Source organism: Pseudopipra pipra, chromosome 4, assembly GCF_036250125.1.
Source record: "Pseudopipra pipra isolate bDixPip1 chromosome 4, bDixPip1.hap1, whole genome shotgun sequence".
In the NCBI taxonomy this organism is placed as follows: domain Eukaryota; kingdom Metazoa; phylum Chordata; class Aves; order Passeriformes; family Pipridae; genus Pseudopipra; species Pseudopipra pipra.
The window spans coordinates 2,627,328-2,643,846 of record NC_087552.1 but is presented as its reverse complement, the minus strand read 5'-3'; the positions used below and the strand labels follow the sequence as shown (position 1 = coordinate 2,643,846).

Here is a 16,519-nt window from a genome sequence, read left to right as displayed (position 1 = left end):
TTATCTAAAATCCCAAGACCCAGTGCTGAGTTTATGGTTGGACTTGATGGTCTCAGAGGTCTTTTCAAACCTAAACAATTCTATGATCCTAAAAGGAAGCTTTTTAACAACTACCTGTTGATATCAATTGGTTTTATACCATTTTACACCACACAGACATCCTTTTAGACACAGCCCACACAGTCTTGACTTTAATCAATCTGAATATAAAGGCAAAGAAAAATATGAGACAAAAAAAACTCCCCTCACCTCAGTAGCTGTGCTTTGGTTGGCTCCATTCTCCAGGAGATACTTCACCACCTCAATGTGGTTCTCTTGAGCTGCCATGTACAAAGGAGTAAAGCCATTCTAGGAAGAACACAGGAGAAAATATTCTGTTAAGGAAAGGGGAAATACACCAACTATAACAAACCACAAAGAAACACACGGTTCAAAATGCATTTGTGGTTTTTTTCCAACTGAAATGCTCTAAGTGTGTAACAGAACAACTCTGTATTTGTAACTTTAGATGGTAATGTTTAATGCCATTGAAACCCACGGAACTCTACGTGCTTTCTCACTCATTTTCTCCTGACACGTACTTTACGGAAGCGGTGGCCACAGTAATTATTAATACAGCTATTCCTTGCTGATAGTGCTCAGGGACTGCAAAGCTGCCTAGAAGGTTTTATGAAAGCTGACAGGAAAGCAAGAGTTTCCTCCACTTATTACATCTACTTGAGCAAAGACGTCATCCCCTGGAGACCGTGAAGTCCAAACCTCCTGACAAGCTTGGCAAAGCCTTAACATCCTACATCAAATCCTGTAATACATAAAACATGGCAAATCACCCACCACAAAGGAACTCAGCCTTGCAAAGGAACCACTGCGTTTCTGACCATACAGCAGGTTCATCTCTCATTTAATTAAGAACGTACATTAAAATGTTCTAAAGTTATTAAAAGAATTTGCTTCGGATAAAACAGTAATTAAAAAAATCCTTTTTAAGTTAATCAACCTACTTTGATTCAGGCAAATTCATTAGAAATTCAAGCCCTTTCTTCCCATTAAAATATTTTAATGCAAACAATTTCAATTTATTACCTACAAAATCCTGACAAAACAAAAGCATGGAAGTGAGCTGCCTACCTGATTAATAACTTTTTTCTAAGAGATTTTAGGATTGCTCAAAAGAGCTTATAAAAAATCTTCAATATTCTGTAGATAACTGAGTAACATGAGAGGACATAATCACCTATACTTCTGAAAACATTCTTCTGCCTTAGAGTGGCACTTTTAGATGAAACATAAACCCTAAACCAGACCTCGAACATGCAATTTATTTGTAATTTATTTTATTATCTGGTGTGGTGTCACACTGAATGATAGGCTTTGTACATTCACACGTGGGGTCAGAATTAATGCAGTGATAACTAACAACCTCGTTTCAGAGAAGCCAATATTACTCCTTCTAAAAAACCTGCTGTGCAAACATTCCAGTAATTTCCTAATGAAATGAAATCTCATTTTTCAGTCACTAGATAACACAGAGATTGTAGAACTGATGTCTTTACAACCCCCCTCTGTGTTTACAAATGTAGAAGATTGTTCAGGCAACAAAAATCATTTATGTTGTGGTTGTCATGTATGATATATGTCATATATGTTGTAGCAAGTTTTTTAATACTGCTTTGCATAATGTTCTGATGTTTCCATCGACAGTCTTGGGGCACAGAATTAAAAAATGGCACCCAGAGAACAGTTAACAGCAGTTCAATGCCAAGACTGCGGGATGTCTTTTGAGTGGCCTTGCACAGGAATCAGTTATTATCCAATATTCTCAGAAATGACTCCAAGGAGGGAACAGAATCCTCTTCTTACAGTCACAGACAACATGTTCTATAAGTCCACCACACCACAGGATCATCACTTGAAAGGTTCCTGCAACCCTGGAGAAAAAACCTGGAGAATTCATTTAGTAAGGACAAACACAAGTTTCTCTGCTATTGCAGGAAAAATGAACTATGCACATGGGGAATGATGAGTTAGAAAAGAATTCTGCAGGAAAGGACCTGAAGGTCACAGTGGTCTTCCAAAGCATCACCGGTCAAGGAGCTCATGCAGCAGATAATAAAGGCAATCTCCACACTGGCACAAAAATCTATCTCCCCAAGGAAGGTATTTTTCTTTGAGAAAACACTAATAATTGGTGGTGTTCCGCCTGTAAAGGGCAAACGAGGAAAACACGATAACAGTCCTTAAAGAGAAGGGTAAAGGTCTGTTCTGCATGATCATGACAACTAAAATGAAAAAGCACAACGTTTACAAGGTTGCTGGAGAGAAAATTCGGGTTGGACATCAAGAAAAGCCTCTCAACAGGAAGGTCAGTCCCTCCTCCCAAATCCCTGCTCGAACCAGGCAGCAAACTGGATGCACACAGAGACAGGCTCTTCCATGGCCACCCTGGGGCAGGAGCAGGTGAGTCAGGGAGTGCTGGTCTGGCTGCTCCTCCGACAGCTCTTTAACAGAAAATGCAGGAATACCATTCCCAGTGGAATTGGAAAGGTGCAGGGGCTCGCCAGGCACAGGCACGAGCTGGCAGTGGGAACTGGGAACAGATTGGGTTCTTTTCCACTGCACTTGTGCAGAAAACACAGAGGAACCTGCAGGTAACACAGTTGGCTCACTGGGTCCTTTTTCCTTCCCACTCCGGAAAGAAACAATCCTCTTTCCTTCCCACTCCAGAAAGAAACAACATGGCAACCTATTAGGTAGAACTAAGAGTAATTTTCCACCCGCCTCATCAGCTTTTTAATATTAAAGTCTCATTTTCTACACGTAATACATGCCATTTGTAAAGTCCTTCTAGCACTGCATATTACAAGGATCACGCCAACTAATATAAATTGGGGGAATATGATCATTTTCAAGCCAGAGTAAATCAATTTGCTTAAAAGCTTTGAAGAACATTTTTTTTTTTTTAATCAAGTCCCAGGTTCTGGAACAAAATTAGGACTATAAATCCCGGATTAGGAGACCATAAACAATGGATATATGTGACTTGATGACAGTTTAGCACCAAGAAGTACTAAATGTTTTTCCACACAGAGATCCAGAGGAGTGCCCATCGTATCATACCTGTGCTAGAATCACACCTGAAACTGCAGCAATCAGGGGTGAGGAAATTCTTCCACGTAAGATCATAGTATCTTTTTTTTTTTTCTCTTCAGGCTTTAATTATAGTCTAAAACTACTGTATATATTTCCTTGAAAACCAGCGTATTTTGGGAATTACAACAACATGGGAAGATCTGCACGCAAAGCTACCAATATGCTGGAAAAAAGATCCCGCTGAATTTTTCCCCCTGGCAAGGTCAAGCCTGATTGTTAATGCTGGCAGGGAGAAGTCTGCTTTCTCAGGCTGCTTCCAGTGAAGCTCTGGTTTCAGAGCTTCTAATTGCAGCGTCCCTGACCTCAACACTCCTGGCCCTCGGCCAGAGAACTCCTATTTTAGGATTCCCAGCATGCCTGCCCTCCTGGGCAGAGCTGTGCCCAGTGGGATTGCCTGTTAGCCCTGCTGGAGCTCTTCCTTCTCACCTGGCCACTGGACCCCAGGAGCCCTGTGCATCCTCCCAGTCTGCCTGGCTTCAGGAATGTGTCTGTCTGTCTGTCTCCTATACAGCAAGTGTCTGCCTCTACCAGACAGCCCTGCGGCTGAATGGGAATGCCCACACCAAAGCAAATCATTCCCAAATTCCTTTCCTCTGGTCAGTCTAAAATCCCTTTTTCCCAGTTCCTCATCACTTAGTTTCCAAGAGCTATATTGCCAACACTTGACTTCTCTGTTCTGCTTCCAGAGATTCTTCAAAGCTGGGGATCCCAGATCTCTCCAAACTGAACGAAACATGTTTTCCCTTGGCTTTTCTTTCACTTTCCCAAAGTGTTTTCCACCAAATCCATGACATGCTGGTTAGTGATTCTGCATGGAAGTACAGCAAGGGAGACTGACCTCTCCCCTCAGCATGTGGAGTGGCACAGAGAGGGTTTATTGGGTCAGGGGTGGGGAATTATTACTGCAATAAATTTCCCTTCCGTTTACAGCCCTCTACTGCAAAAATACAGTCCAGAATCAAAGTAAAAATATTGACTGTGACCTGGAAAAGGAGAAGTGAATTGTAATGGGTAATCATGTTACATTTGTGTGCTTACATTCTTTGCATCTTCTGAAAAACTGAAATTAATTGTGTAATGATATGTAACATTCACTCCCAAACAATGGGTTCATCAGAGTATTTGTAGTGAGGACAGAGTACTCCGATTTCATTATCCTCCCAAATGTGAACTGCAAGATGTTTACTGCTATAATATAAAGTCAGAATGAGAAATTATCACTAAACAGAGTATATTTTATACCCCCTTCTTTCCACTACATTCACTGATTTAGTGGCTAATTGGAGAAAATGAGTAGCTCTCAATGATTCTTCAAGCTATTAATGCAAATTGGCAAGTCTATCTATGACTCAGAGTTTGTATCATTAAATTTTGCCCGAGCCCTAATGAAGAACACAGGCTGAAGGAGCAGAGGGATTATTAGAACACTGAGAAAATCATGCAGTTCTGTAGCTTGGTGGAGCTTTATTCCATGGCAGGCTTTCAAGGAACTTGGGTTCCTCTTTGTATGCAGTGCTGAATTATCAGACTTCAGTATCCATATACCTACAGTATCTACATACATTATGTCCATATATATATATTCATACTGATAAGGAAAAAAGAGAAAATAGAGAAACAGCATCTCTGCATTTTGCCTCTTTGAAGAGGATTCATAAGAGTTAGCAACATCCCCTCTGATTAAATTTGTTAATATAAACCCGGATGCACAAACCTATTTTATTTGAAAGGTCTCCAGGAACTGCTTAAAACTGTATCAGAAGATGACTGAGGTTCCCAAGACAGACAAGGAAAACTGGCACCTCATCCAATGGTTTACACCCAAGTGCTCATTTCTACTTACTCAAAAAGAAGGGATAGTGACAAAAAGAATGAGACAAGGGCGAGACAAGCTTAGATTACTCCTCAAAAACAGCTCACATACGTATTATAAAACCTGTGTGATTCATGGTTACGTAGTAAAACACTGCTTTATGCAGTAAGATCAGGATCATTTTGGGGGCCTTCAAGAACTGTTTCAGGATTCTTTTCTGCTCTTCCAGAACAGTAAGTTCCTGATCTAAATTGTTATTCAGTGACACACAAGATCACCCCCGTAGGCACCTTCCAAAAAGCCTCTAACAATCCAAGCAATAAATTAATTGTTATCAGTGAAATCTGAGTGTGACAAATAAATGTCTGCGAGCTAAATTCAGAGCAACCATCTTGACAGAATCACCAATATCACAGTTCTGGGAATTCTGATGTGCATGATGCTCAGAGCATTATTTTCAGCCAGGCTATAAATAAACTCTACGTAAGAGGATTGTATCTGAGCAGGAGAGATTCTCTGCATAAAAGGGTGAATTAAGGATAGATCGAGGTACCAACTTTAATTTTTAAAGGTCTCTTGGTTGTTGTTGTTAGCTTACATCAAAAGCCAGAAGTTTTACACAGCAGCAACTTTTCCAATTATTCACATTCCAATTTCCTTTCTGCTAGAATATATTTTCCACAAAATACAGATAATCCGTACTCTTTTTCATTAAAAAAAAATCTCATAAATAACTGGACTATTACATCTGTACTTACATTCCATCAAATATGCAACCGTCAAACTTGTGAAGACAAGCTAAAGGGAAATTCAGATAATTTAAATTTAAGGTGCCTAAGGAGTCTCATTTTGCTACTCAGTCAAGGCTACTCCAGAGAAAAAGATTAGGAATATCTGAATCAAGAGCTCACTTTGCTGAACTGACAGCTGAAGCAGCACAAAATTGAGGATGCAAAGGTGGAGAGAAGTAAACTCCTTTACTACATCTATGACTAAAGAGTATTTGTGAGCACAGAATTGCTCAGAATAAAGCGGCACAGGAGAGCTACTGGATTCTGAATCTACTGTAAAATCCCCCCACAAGTGGCAGCTAATCATTTAGGTGACAATTCTTGCATCCATCACACTTGGTAGATGCTGAGGCCCACAGGGTCCCGTAGATTAAAGACAAAAAAAAGCATTTAGGAAAAAGGCCAGAATTGCTGAATTTAGGGAGGCTGTTGATTCTACTTTATTGGTGCAAACAGTTAAACAAAAAAAAAAAAAGAAAAGAAAAGGGTATTTTCGGGTTTGAGATGGCAGATCATAAAACTAATTCGTAATAAATAATTCATTTTTTCTTTTAAATGTAGTGACATGGAAGCCGACACTGAAAATAGTACCACTCCTTCAGCTGTCCCACTAATTCCCTAGTAATGTATAAATAGTGTTTGCCACTCTATACTTACACCACAGCAGTAATTATAAAGCCTATGGATATATTATGTTGTCTGGGGTGTGACAAACTTGCTAAGTTCACTCAGGAGAGATCACCCAGGACTCCCAACTGCAGCACAATGTATATGACCGTGCTACAAGATCTCCTCTCTTGGGAAGTGGGATTCTAAGTCACTTCCCAGCTCAGATGCTGAATTTAAAGAGCACAAATATTGTATTTCAGCAGCTCCAAATATCACCATTTTCTCCGCAAGAACAGCAAGGCAACAACAGAGCCAGGCAAAAATCAAGATGTTCCAGGCCTTGGAAATGGCATTTTTATAAAGAGGGAACCTGTAGTAGAAACTGAGCTGATGGAGAATAATGGGAAGAGAACAGATTCACAAGGAAACACCACCTTGACACCAGGCACAGGTGAGGGCCCAAAGGCTGAGTCAGGGCAGCCTCCTAAAGTTTATACATTTTAAGAATAAACATCATTGATTGAAAAAAAAAAAAAAAAACAACCACTTTTTGTTTAAATTAAAATCTTTAAAATCATCCCCTTACAGCACTTTTAAAGTAAATTCACAAAAAAAGACAGATACTATAAATATTTGCAGCTGGTTTTCAGTCTTTGTTGGTTGACATATTTGGGTTTTTTTTTTCATTGGTCTTAATGTATTACTTTTGTTTACATATCTCAAAATCCATATAATCCTCCAGAAGGCATTTCTTGCCTTTTTTTTTCCCCCCTCCAGTGAACGGATAATGGGCCTGATCCTTTATTACATTAGCAATGATGAACTGCAGCTGAATGACAGTTAAAAATCTGCCTCTCTAAATACACAGAGAAAAGCAACAAGACCAGTTGGTGGAATTAAAGCCTTTTGTCATAATGGAACAGCAAATACTCTGCAAAACACACTCCATTCCCAAGGTAAGATTATCCTCACAAACCACAGGGAGAGCAATCCCTGGTAAAGCAAATCCTGGGGCATCCTGAGAGAGACAAGCTGATCACTTCCTCTGAGAGTCACCTAAATCCTCCCCTGGGTTTGTGGTGACACGGAACGTGGACATTCCATGAGCTCTCACGGCTCCTTTTGGGGAATGGGGATGGGCTGCTCCAAGGGTTGCTTCAACCTCATGGGTAGCCCGGATAAGAAGGCTCCAGCAGTCACAACAGCATCTCCCAGGTGTTGACATGGGAAGTGGTGATGGTAACGGGGGCAAATTTCCACAAAAATACTCCCTGGCTAATGTGTTCCCAATGCGCTTAGAGCAGGATGTCGAGGAAAGGAAACCGGAGGGCTTTTAAATAACCAAATCAGCTTGGGGGAGGACTGATTTATCTAATCCTTGCTCTCTGTATCTGGGTCACTTTAAATAATCTGATGATTAAAAGGGAGCTCCTCCTTTCGTGAGGGCCCCTAAACGAAGCAGGGGTCAAAGCACAACCCGCACGGCTCATGGGGAACACTTTCCAGTGTCGTCTCAGCTGCAGGAATTTTAAAATCGAAGGGAATCACTTCTTACTCAGGTGACTCCAGGACATCACAGCTCCCTTAGAGTTACCAAACAGGAGCAGATTGTATTGCCTCACTTTGCTTTTTCCTTTCAGCTCTTTGTACCTCAATCCCTTGAGGTCAAATCACCTCACCCTAAGAGGTGCAACTCTCTCCACATGAGGCTTTTCTTGACCTTGTTTGGAATGGAGGAAGGTCAGGACGGATCCATTCCTTAAGGAATGCATGGTCAGAACAGCTCAGCATCATTGCTGCAGGGACAGTCTACAAGTTGCCTCAGTTATTAAGATTATTGCATTTTGGGTATCAAGACATTTGGCAGGTTGATACTCCTGTTATGGGACATCTCTGATGCCTGCACAGGAATCAGATGGTACAATCAGACTTTAGGAGAAAGCAACAGAGACAAATGGGAATTTCTCAAGGGGAAGAGCTGGACTGACTAAATCTGGTGATGTTTCTTCCACTTGGGAAAAAAGATCAAGAACTCACGAAAGAATTCTGAATGTGTCACAAGAGCAGACACTCAATGGGAAGAAGAGCACAAAAATAATTGCTTTTCCAATGCATAAGCAATAACTAAGAATGGGTTTGGGGTAAAGAAGTGATCCAGCTGTGAAAGGAGGATAGCACTGGGCTCAGTGAAAGTGTGTGAGAGGTATGTGGGTGGATGTGAGAGAAGTCAGTGGCCAATCCCACTTCCGTGGGTCTGCCTGATGAAACATTTCAATGGTCCCTGAAGACTTCATCTGAATTCTCCACTGAAATTCAGAAGCACCTTTTGGATCACCCACCCAAGTTAACACTGAGTGCAAAAGATGACGTTGTTCCATGGACTTTGTTCTGCTCTGCAGGGAAATGTAAAGCTCAAAGGAACAGCCTGGAACACCCCAGTGAATCTATCACTAACTTTGCATTCTGATTTGCACCATCCAGTGCTCAGAGAAGATTTCCTATTATCAATTAGTGCAGCCTGGTCAGACCTACACAGGACCAAAATCACGGTCGAATCAAGAAGACAAACTGCAGAAATTGCTTTTTCACTTGATGATGCCCATTTAGATCTGCCCACTGAACTATGAGCAGACTCAGCCAAGTGAAGGGTTTGTAGACACTCATTACATAAATATATCTACTCCAGCAATACTTGTAGCAAAAAGCAATTCTAACTGAGCCAAATAATTGCACACTTCTCCAGTTCTAGGAGGAGATATGCCAAAAAAGACCAGTGACTTCTACATCTCTGGGTGTGCCCTCATTTCAGCCTTTGCCTGAAACGGGCTGGAGGAAGACGTGAGCTCTCAAATGACACAAATGCAGGTGAAAGTGGAGTCACTCAATTAGCAATCACTGTGCAATTAGGCTTTGTATCAAAATAGAAATTACTTCCCTAAAAATAGCAGTGATGACATGTTAGCCTGAAAGGAACAGGCTTCATAAAAGAGGAAGATGAGCAAAATAACAACTCCGAAGGCCAACATGAAGCTGAAGGGCAAAGCAAAGTAATCTAATAGAAACCCCAAATCCATAAAATCAGAGCCCTGAATGCTTAACAGCCTCAGATAGCACAGATGGGGTTTGTAATCCCAGTGGTCACAGTGGTTTTAATAGCATTTTCTGAGGTAATTCTGTTATTTCGTTGTTGCAAGGAACTGGAAAACAAGTGTGGTTTTTCAGATGTCACTGCTCATAAGTTCTGATAAAAGCCAGTGTTTTTATGCCATTTAATGGAGAAAATAAAAGTAAACCCAATAAACTGGAGTTGTGACTACTCTTATCTACCAGTTCATCATCAGAGAAGAAACTTTGTCACTGCGGCAAATTGTCATCACTGGAAATGAGAACGACCTTGACAGATACTGAGTTTTTTAAAGAGGAAGTGATGGAGCAACCTGAGTAACTCCCCTGGCATTAAATCACTCCCAGCAAACGGCATTTCACAGGGGCCTACAAAAACTAAAGTGTGAAATAACAGAGATACCAAGGAGAGGGTGTCATACACCCCCAATAGCAACAACTGCTCCTGAAAGGTTTGAGGGTGACAATGCAGCACCTGTTCTTAAAAATGGAATTGAGGGGAAAACAGGAGAAAGACAAGCTGAGCATTTCAGTCATGATTTGCCACTTCTGTATTCAATCTTACCTTTAATTTGTATATTTGTTCATTTCTCACTTGATCAATGAAGCTCTTTCCTGAAACAATATTTTTCTTTCCATCTTTTCATCCATTACGTATTTGCTGACTAAAAAACTTAGTATTTGAGCATATTCTGCTCAATTGTTCTTTTTCCCTTTTTCTATATAACTTCACATTTCCATTTTTTGACCAGTTGCAGTTACATATGTTTGAATCTTTTTTATTCTTATATCATAAATCCCATGTCTAGTCTTTATTAACTTAATTCACAGAGCATAAAAAAATTCCTTTATAATTAAAGTACACCGGAATTCCTCCTTTGCCTTCTGAACACCTCCCTGCTGCCTGAGGAGATGTAATCCAGCTATTACCCATCTTACCCATCTCTTCTGAAAAAGCACAGCAGGCCAGAAAGACCCAACCCAGAGGCCCCAAAGCTGGATGACACCACATTGAGGACTCACCCTCCCAGTCAAGTCAACAGGATTTGTTTAATTAAGACAGTGTGTCACAAATCCAGGACATATGTATCCCAGCAGTTGGAATTCATCCTGTCTGGAGGCAACCTGGGAGCAGTAATGGGGGGGAAAATGTCCTCCATCACATTAATTCAATTAAATCAAGTAGCAAATGCCTGTTAGCACCTCTGTGTGCATTACAAACCATCCACTGCTAACAACAAATGTCTTTCAAACCAGAATACTGTATAAAATAATACCTGTGAAAACATCTTCCAATTCCAATTGGACTTTCTTTTTTTAATTTAGAAAACCTCATTTCTTTTTCCAGTGTAAGAAAAAGCCTTCATGAAAATTTTTTGAGGGATAACACTTCGTGAAAGTAACATTTTTCAGAATTATTTCTCTTCAAATACTCAAAACCCTAACATTAAAGACGTTACTTTATCTTCTAATACACATGAAAAGGCTGAAGAAAGTATGAAGAAACTCATCCAGTTTGCTCATTATGACAGGAGTTTGCTAAGTTTTTGAGCAATGGAATTGCACCATTTCTTATCTTTAATGGGAGCAGAGCATGGGGAATAATTGACCACCAGCTGTCCCCAGAGAGCTCTTGGGGAGTTCTTTTGGGCCAAAAAGCATAATAAAGACAATATTTTTTAGATCTTCAGGTCAGGCAGCTTAAAGATCTTTTCAATTTCTCTCTCTTGATTTTTAATGTGATGACAGCACAGAGAAACCTATTTACTTTGTAAAGCTATTTGTTCATCTCCTGCTCTTTACAGTTTCTACAGCTCGTTTCCCTGCCAGGACAAGGTGACTTTCCCCAGTTCAAATCCACATCACAAACCTCTCTGATTGAAATTCTTCCTGATCACATAAGGAGGGAGTTCAGAAGCCTGGAGTAAAGTTATCTGCAAATTTTTAGCCAAAAAATAACCATATAAAGCAATTGTATAGATGGGAGTTATGGAGAAATTCTCTTGTTCGTTACTGCCCATCAAATTCCACTCAAACATAATATTTACATGCTTGGAAAAATTTCTGAAACAAGTTATTAAAGCACAAAAGGAAATGCTAAAACATTTCAGTCACCAACAACACAAGTTCCTGTTCACACAATGAGCACATAATGACTTCAATTTGTTATTTACTTTTACTCTGCTTACCAGTGAACGCCTCAATTCCCTTGATGTGTCAGGTTTGGACATTTGGAATCAGTGCCTAAAACCTCAGATCTACCTTATAAAGCCTCACCAAGTAACTTTTAGAAGAGAGAAGGGAAAAAACAGCACCATACCTGAGATTGTGCATTAATATTGGCTCCTTCCTTCACCAGAACTTTGACAACTTCAGCCTGTCCTGCTAGGGATGCAATGTGCAGGGCTGTATTCCCTTTCTGTTGGAGGAAGGGGGGAAAAATGAAAGATATTATTACCCTTCTTCAGGAATCATTTCAAGTAGCAGTTGAAAGCAAAGGCTGAAAGCAAAACAACTCATCCCACAGGTGTTTTTTCCATTGTGCCCACGAGAGAAAAGGTTCTGGATATGTTAAAGTCACTGACTAATTTTCACAGATTTGAAAAAAATCACTCTCTGTCTAATGTGGACCTGTCACTGGAAATAAGGAACAATCTGGCACCGCTAAAAACTTTTAATGCTTCCCCTGTATTATTGTACAAATAATATTTTCCTCTTCATTTACTACCGAAGGGCTTCAGCAAAAAAGGCTCCCAGGCCAAAACAGAAAATCTAGTTTAAATATCAGCAATGCATTTATATCTTTTGCCTGTATTTCTCCCATGTGTTTGACCTTTTCTTTCTGGGAATAAACTTGCAGACAAGTGTGACTTACCTTAGTTGCAGAATCCACGGCCGACCCTCTTTCCAGCAATTCCTGTACCAGTCCCACGTGGCCTTCTTTGGCTGCCAGGTGCAGAGCATTGAGTCCATTCTGCAAGCACAAGGGCCAGATCCATTACAAATATCAGATACCCATTCCTACCTTGCCCTGGGATAAGAGGAAGATTAGGAGCTGGAGTACTGTTACATCCCTTAGCTGGTTGTCTACATAAGTCAGATATTTTGGACGTGGCTCTGGTGTGACAAACCTCCCCAGTGATGCTTTTCTCATAGCAACAAAGACATCAAAACCAAGTGTATTTTGTGAGGATCCAGAAGACATTCCTTCCTTTCTGACAGTTTCCCACTTCCCCCCTACCTTGGGCATCTCCACGGAGCTCAATATTTCAAAACTTGAGCACGTTTCTGCCTTCCTGCTCTTTACTGTAACCTTATCCAGTTCCCCTGAGGAATTATAAACACTGAGAAATCACAGGACTTAGCCAAATTTACACAGGATATGTCTATTCAATCAGGATTATTCCATGCTGATGTAGCTGAACGCTGGACTCTCCTCTGGGCTAACTGGTATCAAACAGAAACCCAAAAGCATAAACAGACCAAAATGGTGGTTGATGACTTGTGGCTGGCAAATCAATCCTTCTTCTGGCACCCCTGCTGGTTTCTGGGCAAGTCTGCATGAAACTCTGAGGTTTTGAAACCTCAAAAAGGAAAACAAAATTAAGTAAGAGCAAGGATTGTCCAAAAAGCAATCCAAGAAAGTCAGCATCTAAATCCTTTCCATATTAAACAAGAATAGGATACTTTATCTCAGACAAATTCCAGCCATAGAAACCTTATCTTCTTCTTCCTAATACCCCCATTCACCCAAGGGGGGAAAAAAGACAGTCTACTGTAGCTCAGTTGCCAACCTGTTTTTCACAATCCTACAGCGATTTTTACGCTACGTCAGGCAGGTGACAGGGACAGATCCTGCCATTCCCTGCAACACTCTCCTGGTTTCCACACTGGAAGCATCAGGAGCGATGCTCAGGTATTTGAGTCACCAGCAGCAAGTGCAGCACTGCCTAATTTTTGTCACTTTGCTCATCTCTGAGCACTTCAGAGTCATTTCAGTTGTGAACTAAACAAGCAGCTTTCTGGCTTTCATTTTGTCCATGCACAGAGGCAGTTCAGGCTTGTAATTCCCAGTGGGATTTTAAAGCACTTAGCACTTCACAGGAGACATTTAATGGGAGTGGGTCCAATGGCTTGGGACACAGCAATCCTCAAAGGCAGCTCTGCACTAACTCCATTTAATTCCACATCCACGTGAGCAGCACTGGCAGATTTTGTGGTCAAATTCAGAAGTGGAACTGTGAGAAACATGAAGGAACTGAAGGGAAGCTACACTCAACAGGCTGCCAAAAGCAGAGGAACACCCTCCTGCAGCCTGGCAGTTAAGAAATGTTAATGAGAAACGCGGTTTCAAATCCCATTATGTGGGAAAAGCAGCAGCAACCAGATCCTCCTTAATCCAGAGGAACACTCTTAACTAGAGAGCTGCAGAGCCCAGGGGTGGCAGCAGTGCCGTGCCCTGGATCAAGGATAAATCCTTGGCCAAAAATACGTGGTGAGGTTGACCATAATCACCAAGATGAGGAACACTGCACATGTCAGGGAATATTCTGCAGGCTGAAGAGGTTTCAGAAACCTCTAATCTTCCTGGGGGTTTTAATCTCAGCTGAGTATTAACTAACCATAATTATTACCTGCAGTGGCTGAGAGCTTTGAAACAGTGTTTTGTGGGGAAACACCGTGTTCTTTCTCCTTGTTTGAGAACTAAGACACGTTCTCATATCTAATCTCACCAATTCTGTCATCAACACTTTCCATGGGAATACCAAGGGCAGCTTGGACTCCTTACAGCTGTGCACGGCTGATGTACTGCTGTGACATGTTATTAACCTTTCTGACTCTTTGGGAGCAGACTGGAGTCCACAAACAGCACAGCAACTGCAATATTCATGGCCCATACCCTCCTCTGAATGCAAAAGGATGAGGAGAAGCCTCCAGTTCAGTTTACCACGTGCCAAAGGATGGAGAGAACATCCTTTATCCCAGTGCTTAATCAGTAGGAACCTCTTAAAATACCTGTATTCCTCCCTTTGAGACACATATCTGCTGATGCCATATTAAGCACCTGAAAGGTGATATTGCTGCATAGATTATATGAGTTTCTTTGCAACTTTTTAATTCAATGAATACTTGAAGTCCAGTAAAAAGGTCACAGGAAGAAACTCTAGCTGAAATATAGTTCCCACGACACACATTCAAACTCCATAATTCCCTAAATAAAGCAACAGCAGCAAGCTCTGCACTTTAAATGCTGAGGGCCAGCACAACTGAAGCCTTAAAGCAACCTTTGTTCTGTTCCTCCCTAATCAGAACCAACGCTGCAATTATTTCCCGGCCCACGTGGCTGATCCCTGCCACTTCTGATGATGGAATCTCAGATTTAATCAATGCAACTCCTCCGTTCCTGTCAACTGGATTCTTCCAGTTCAGAACAACAAAGGTTTCTGACACGTCCCTTTTTTTTTTTCCCTCTCCCGTGCCCACCAAAAAGTTGGGGAGGGTGAAATTAGTTGTCTGCTAAGCAAAACTGTGCAGCATGAGGACAAAGCACACATATACCCTCACTGCCTTTCTCCTGGAGGCTCCTTGGTAATTTTAACTCCCATGAAAGAGCACCATACTAAGCCTTCCAAGCTTGGTTCTTCAAGTGTCTCCCTGCAGAGCCTTACAACTTTTAAACCACCAGCCTCACAACCTTCGTTGAATATAACAATTCCTACTTCCCTGAAGTTCCCTTCCATTTGAAGGCATTCATTAAGTGCTTAATAAATATCTTAGGAAGCAAGAATGTATGTTGATAAAATTAACCCTCATCTTTCCCCATGTGAAGAGTCTGACCCCTTTTAAGTCCCAGAGTTGGGATGCAACACTTTGCAGAAAGATTTGCCAAGAGCTGAGTTTCTACCTACCTTTTTTGCCTTTGCCACAAAAGATAAAAATGACATTTAAGCAATTTACAGATAAAAACATCATGAAAGCCAACAAAAATAAAACAATAAACCCCCCTATTTTTGTAATGTTTCCACATTCTCCAAGTATGAAATGCCATGTGTTTTCACCAAGTTCCTTCCACTAACGCTGTGGTCCCAGACTTATACATATGTAGAGTCTTTTCCAACCATAACTATTCCATGGTTCTATGATAAAGGCCAATACCAAAGCGTAACTTAAAAACACAACGAAAATTAACTCCCCAGCAGAGGCAGAAACTAAAAATAAACACCATGGTCTTTGTTAAAGTCTAACTCTTTCCTCTGTCTCTTTAATGGATGTCAGTCTAAGGTTGCTGCCGAATAAATCTCTTGGGGAGCTAAAAAGTGTGTGTGGTCAAACTCTCTTCAAGAAAGATTTGGGAAAGGGCTTTCTCAAGTCCAAAGGTTCGTTGAAGTTTTTCCTAAAAATACCACAAAGAAATGAAATGAAATGTTGAGAAAAGAAAAATCATTTCAGATGATGAAAATTCTCCTTTTGTGGGGCTTTCTAGTCTGCCAACTTGAGAAAATGAATTAACCCCCTGAGCGACATCAAAGGCGATCCTGCAGACCTCATTTATGACACAGAGCTGCTGCAGGCTGTAGCTGGCACTCCTGGGAGCAGGAGTCCCTCTCCATTTGGAGCAAGGGAGGGAATTAACAGCAAGAAAGGCACCAACCGAATTAGAAAGAAGCCAACAAAACGAGAGCCAAAGCCAAGCAGACCTAAATCGGGGCCCTGGAGCTGGAGGGCCCCCAAACTACCTAATATTTGAATCCTGTTCTGTTTAAGGCATCAGACTTCACATCCCTTTCTAGGAATGCAGAAGACTTGAGAACAAATGCCAAAATGCAGCAAATTTTTCCTTCCAGGGAAGCGACTCTGTCGCCATGAGAACCGACAGGTCTCCAAGCACAAGATGGAGAAATGTCACTTTATGTTGCCTTTGGATCATCAATTCTGTTTCAAAAGGGAGCAGGCAGCTGGTGAACCCTTGGACTGGTCAGGTGTTGGGGTCTAACTCCTGCTGGAACCTTGGGCTGCCCAAATGCAGAGTGTC

The 16,519-nt window shown here is 41.1% G+C and overlaps 1 protein-coding gene across 50 annotated transcripts in view; it reads right to left on the bottom strand.

Annotated features, from left to right (window-relative positions):
• ANK2 (ankyrin 2) overlaps positions 1-16,519 on the bottom strand; it is a 281,285-nt gene that overhangs the window by 102,785 nt on the left and 161,981 nt on the right. For all 50 annotated transcript variants that reach the window (XM_064653777.1, XM_064653782.1, XM_064653771.1 and 47 more), the window contains 3 exons: positions 12,362-12,460; positions 11,807-11,905; positions 250-348 (listed from right to left, as the gene is read on the bottom strand). In XM_064653777.1, coding sequence (XP_064509847.1) covers positions 250-348; positions 11,807-11,905; positions 12,362-12,460 — 297 coding nt within the window. The remainder of the gene's footprint in view (positions 1-249; positions 349-11,806; positions 11,906-12,361; positions 12,461-16,519) is intronic.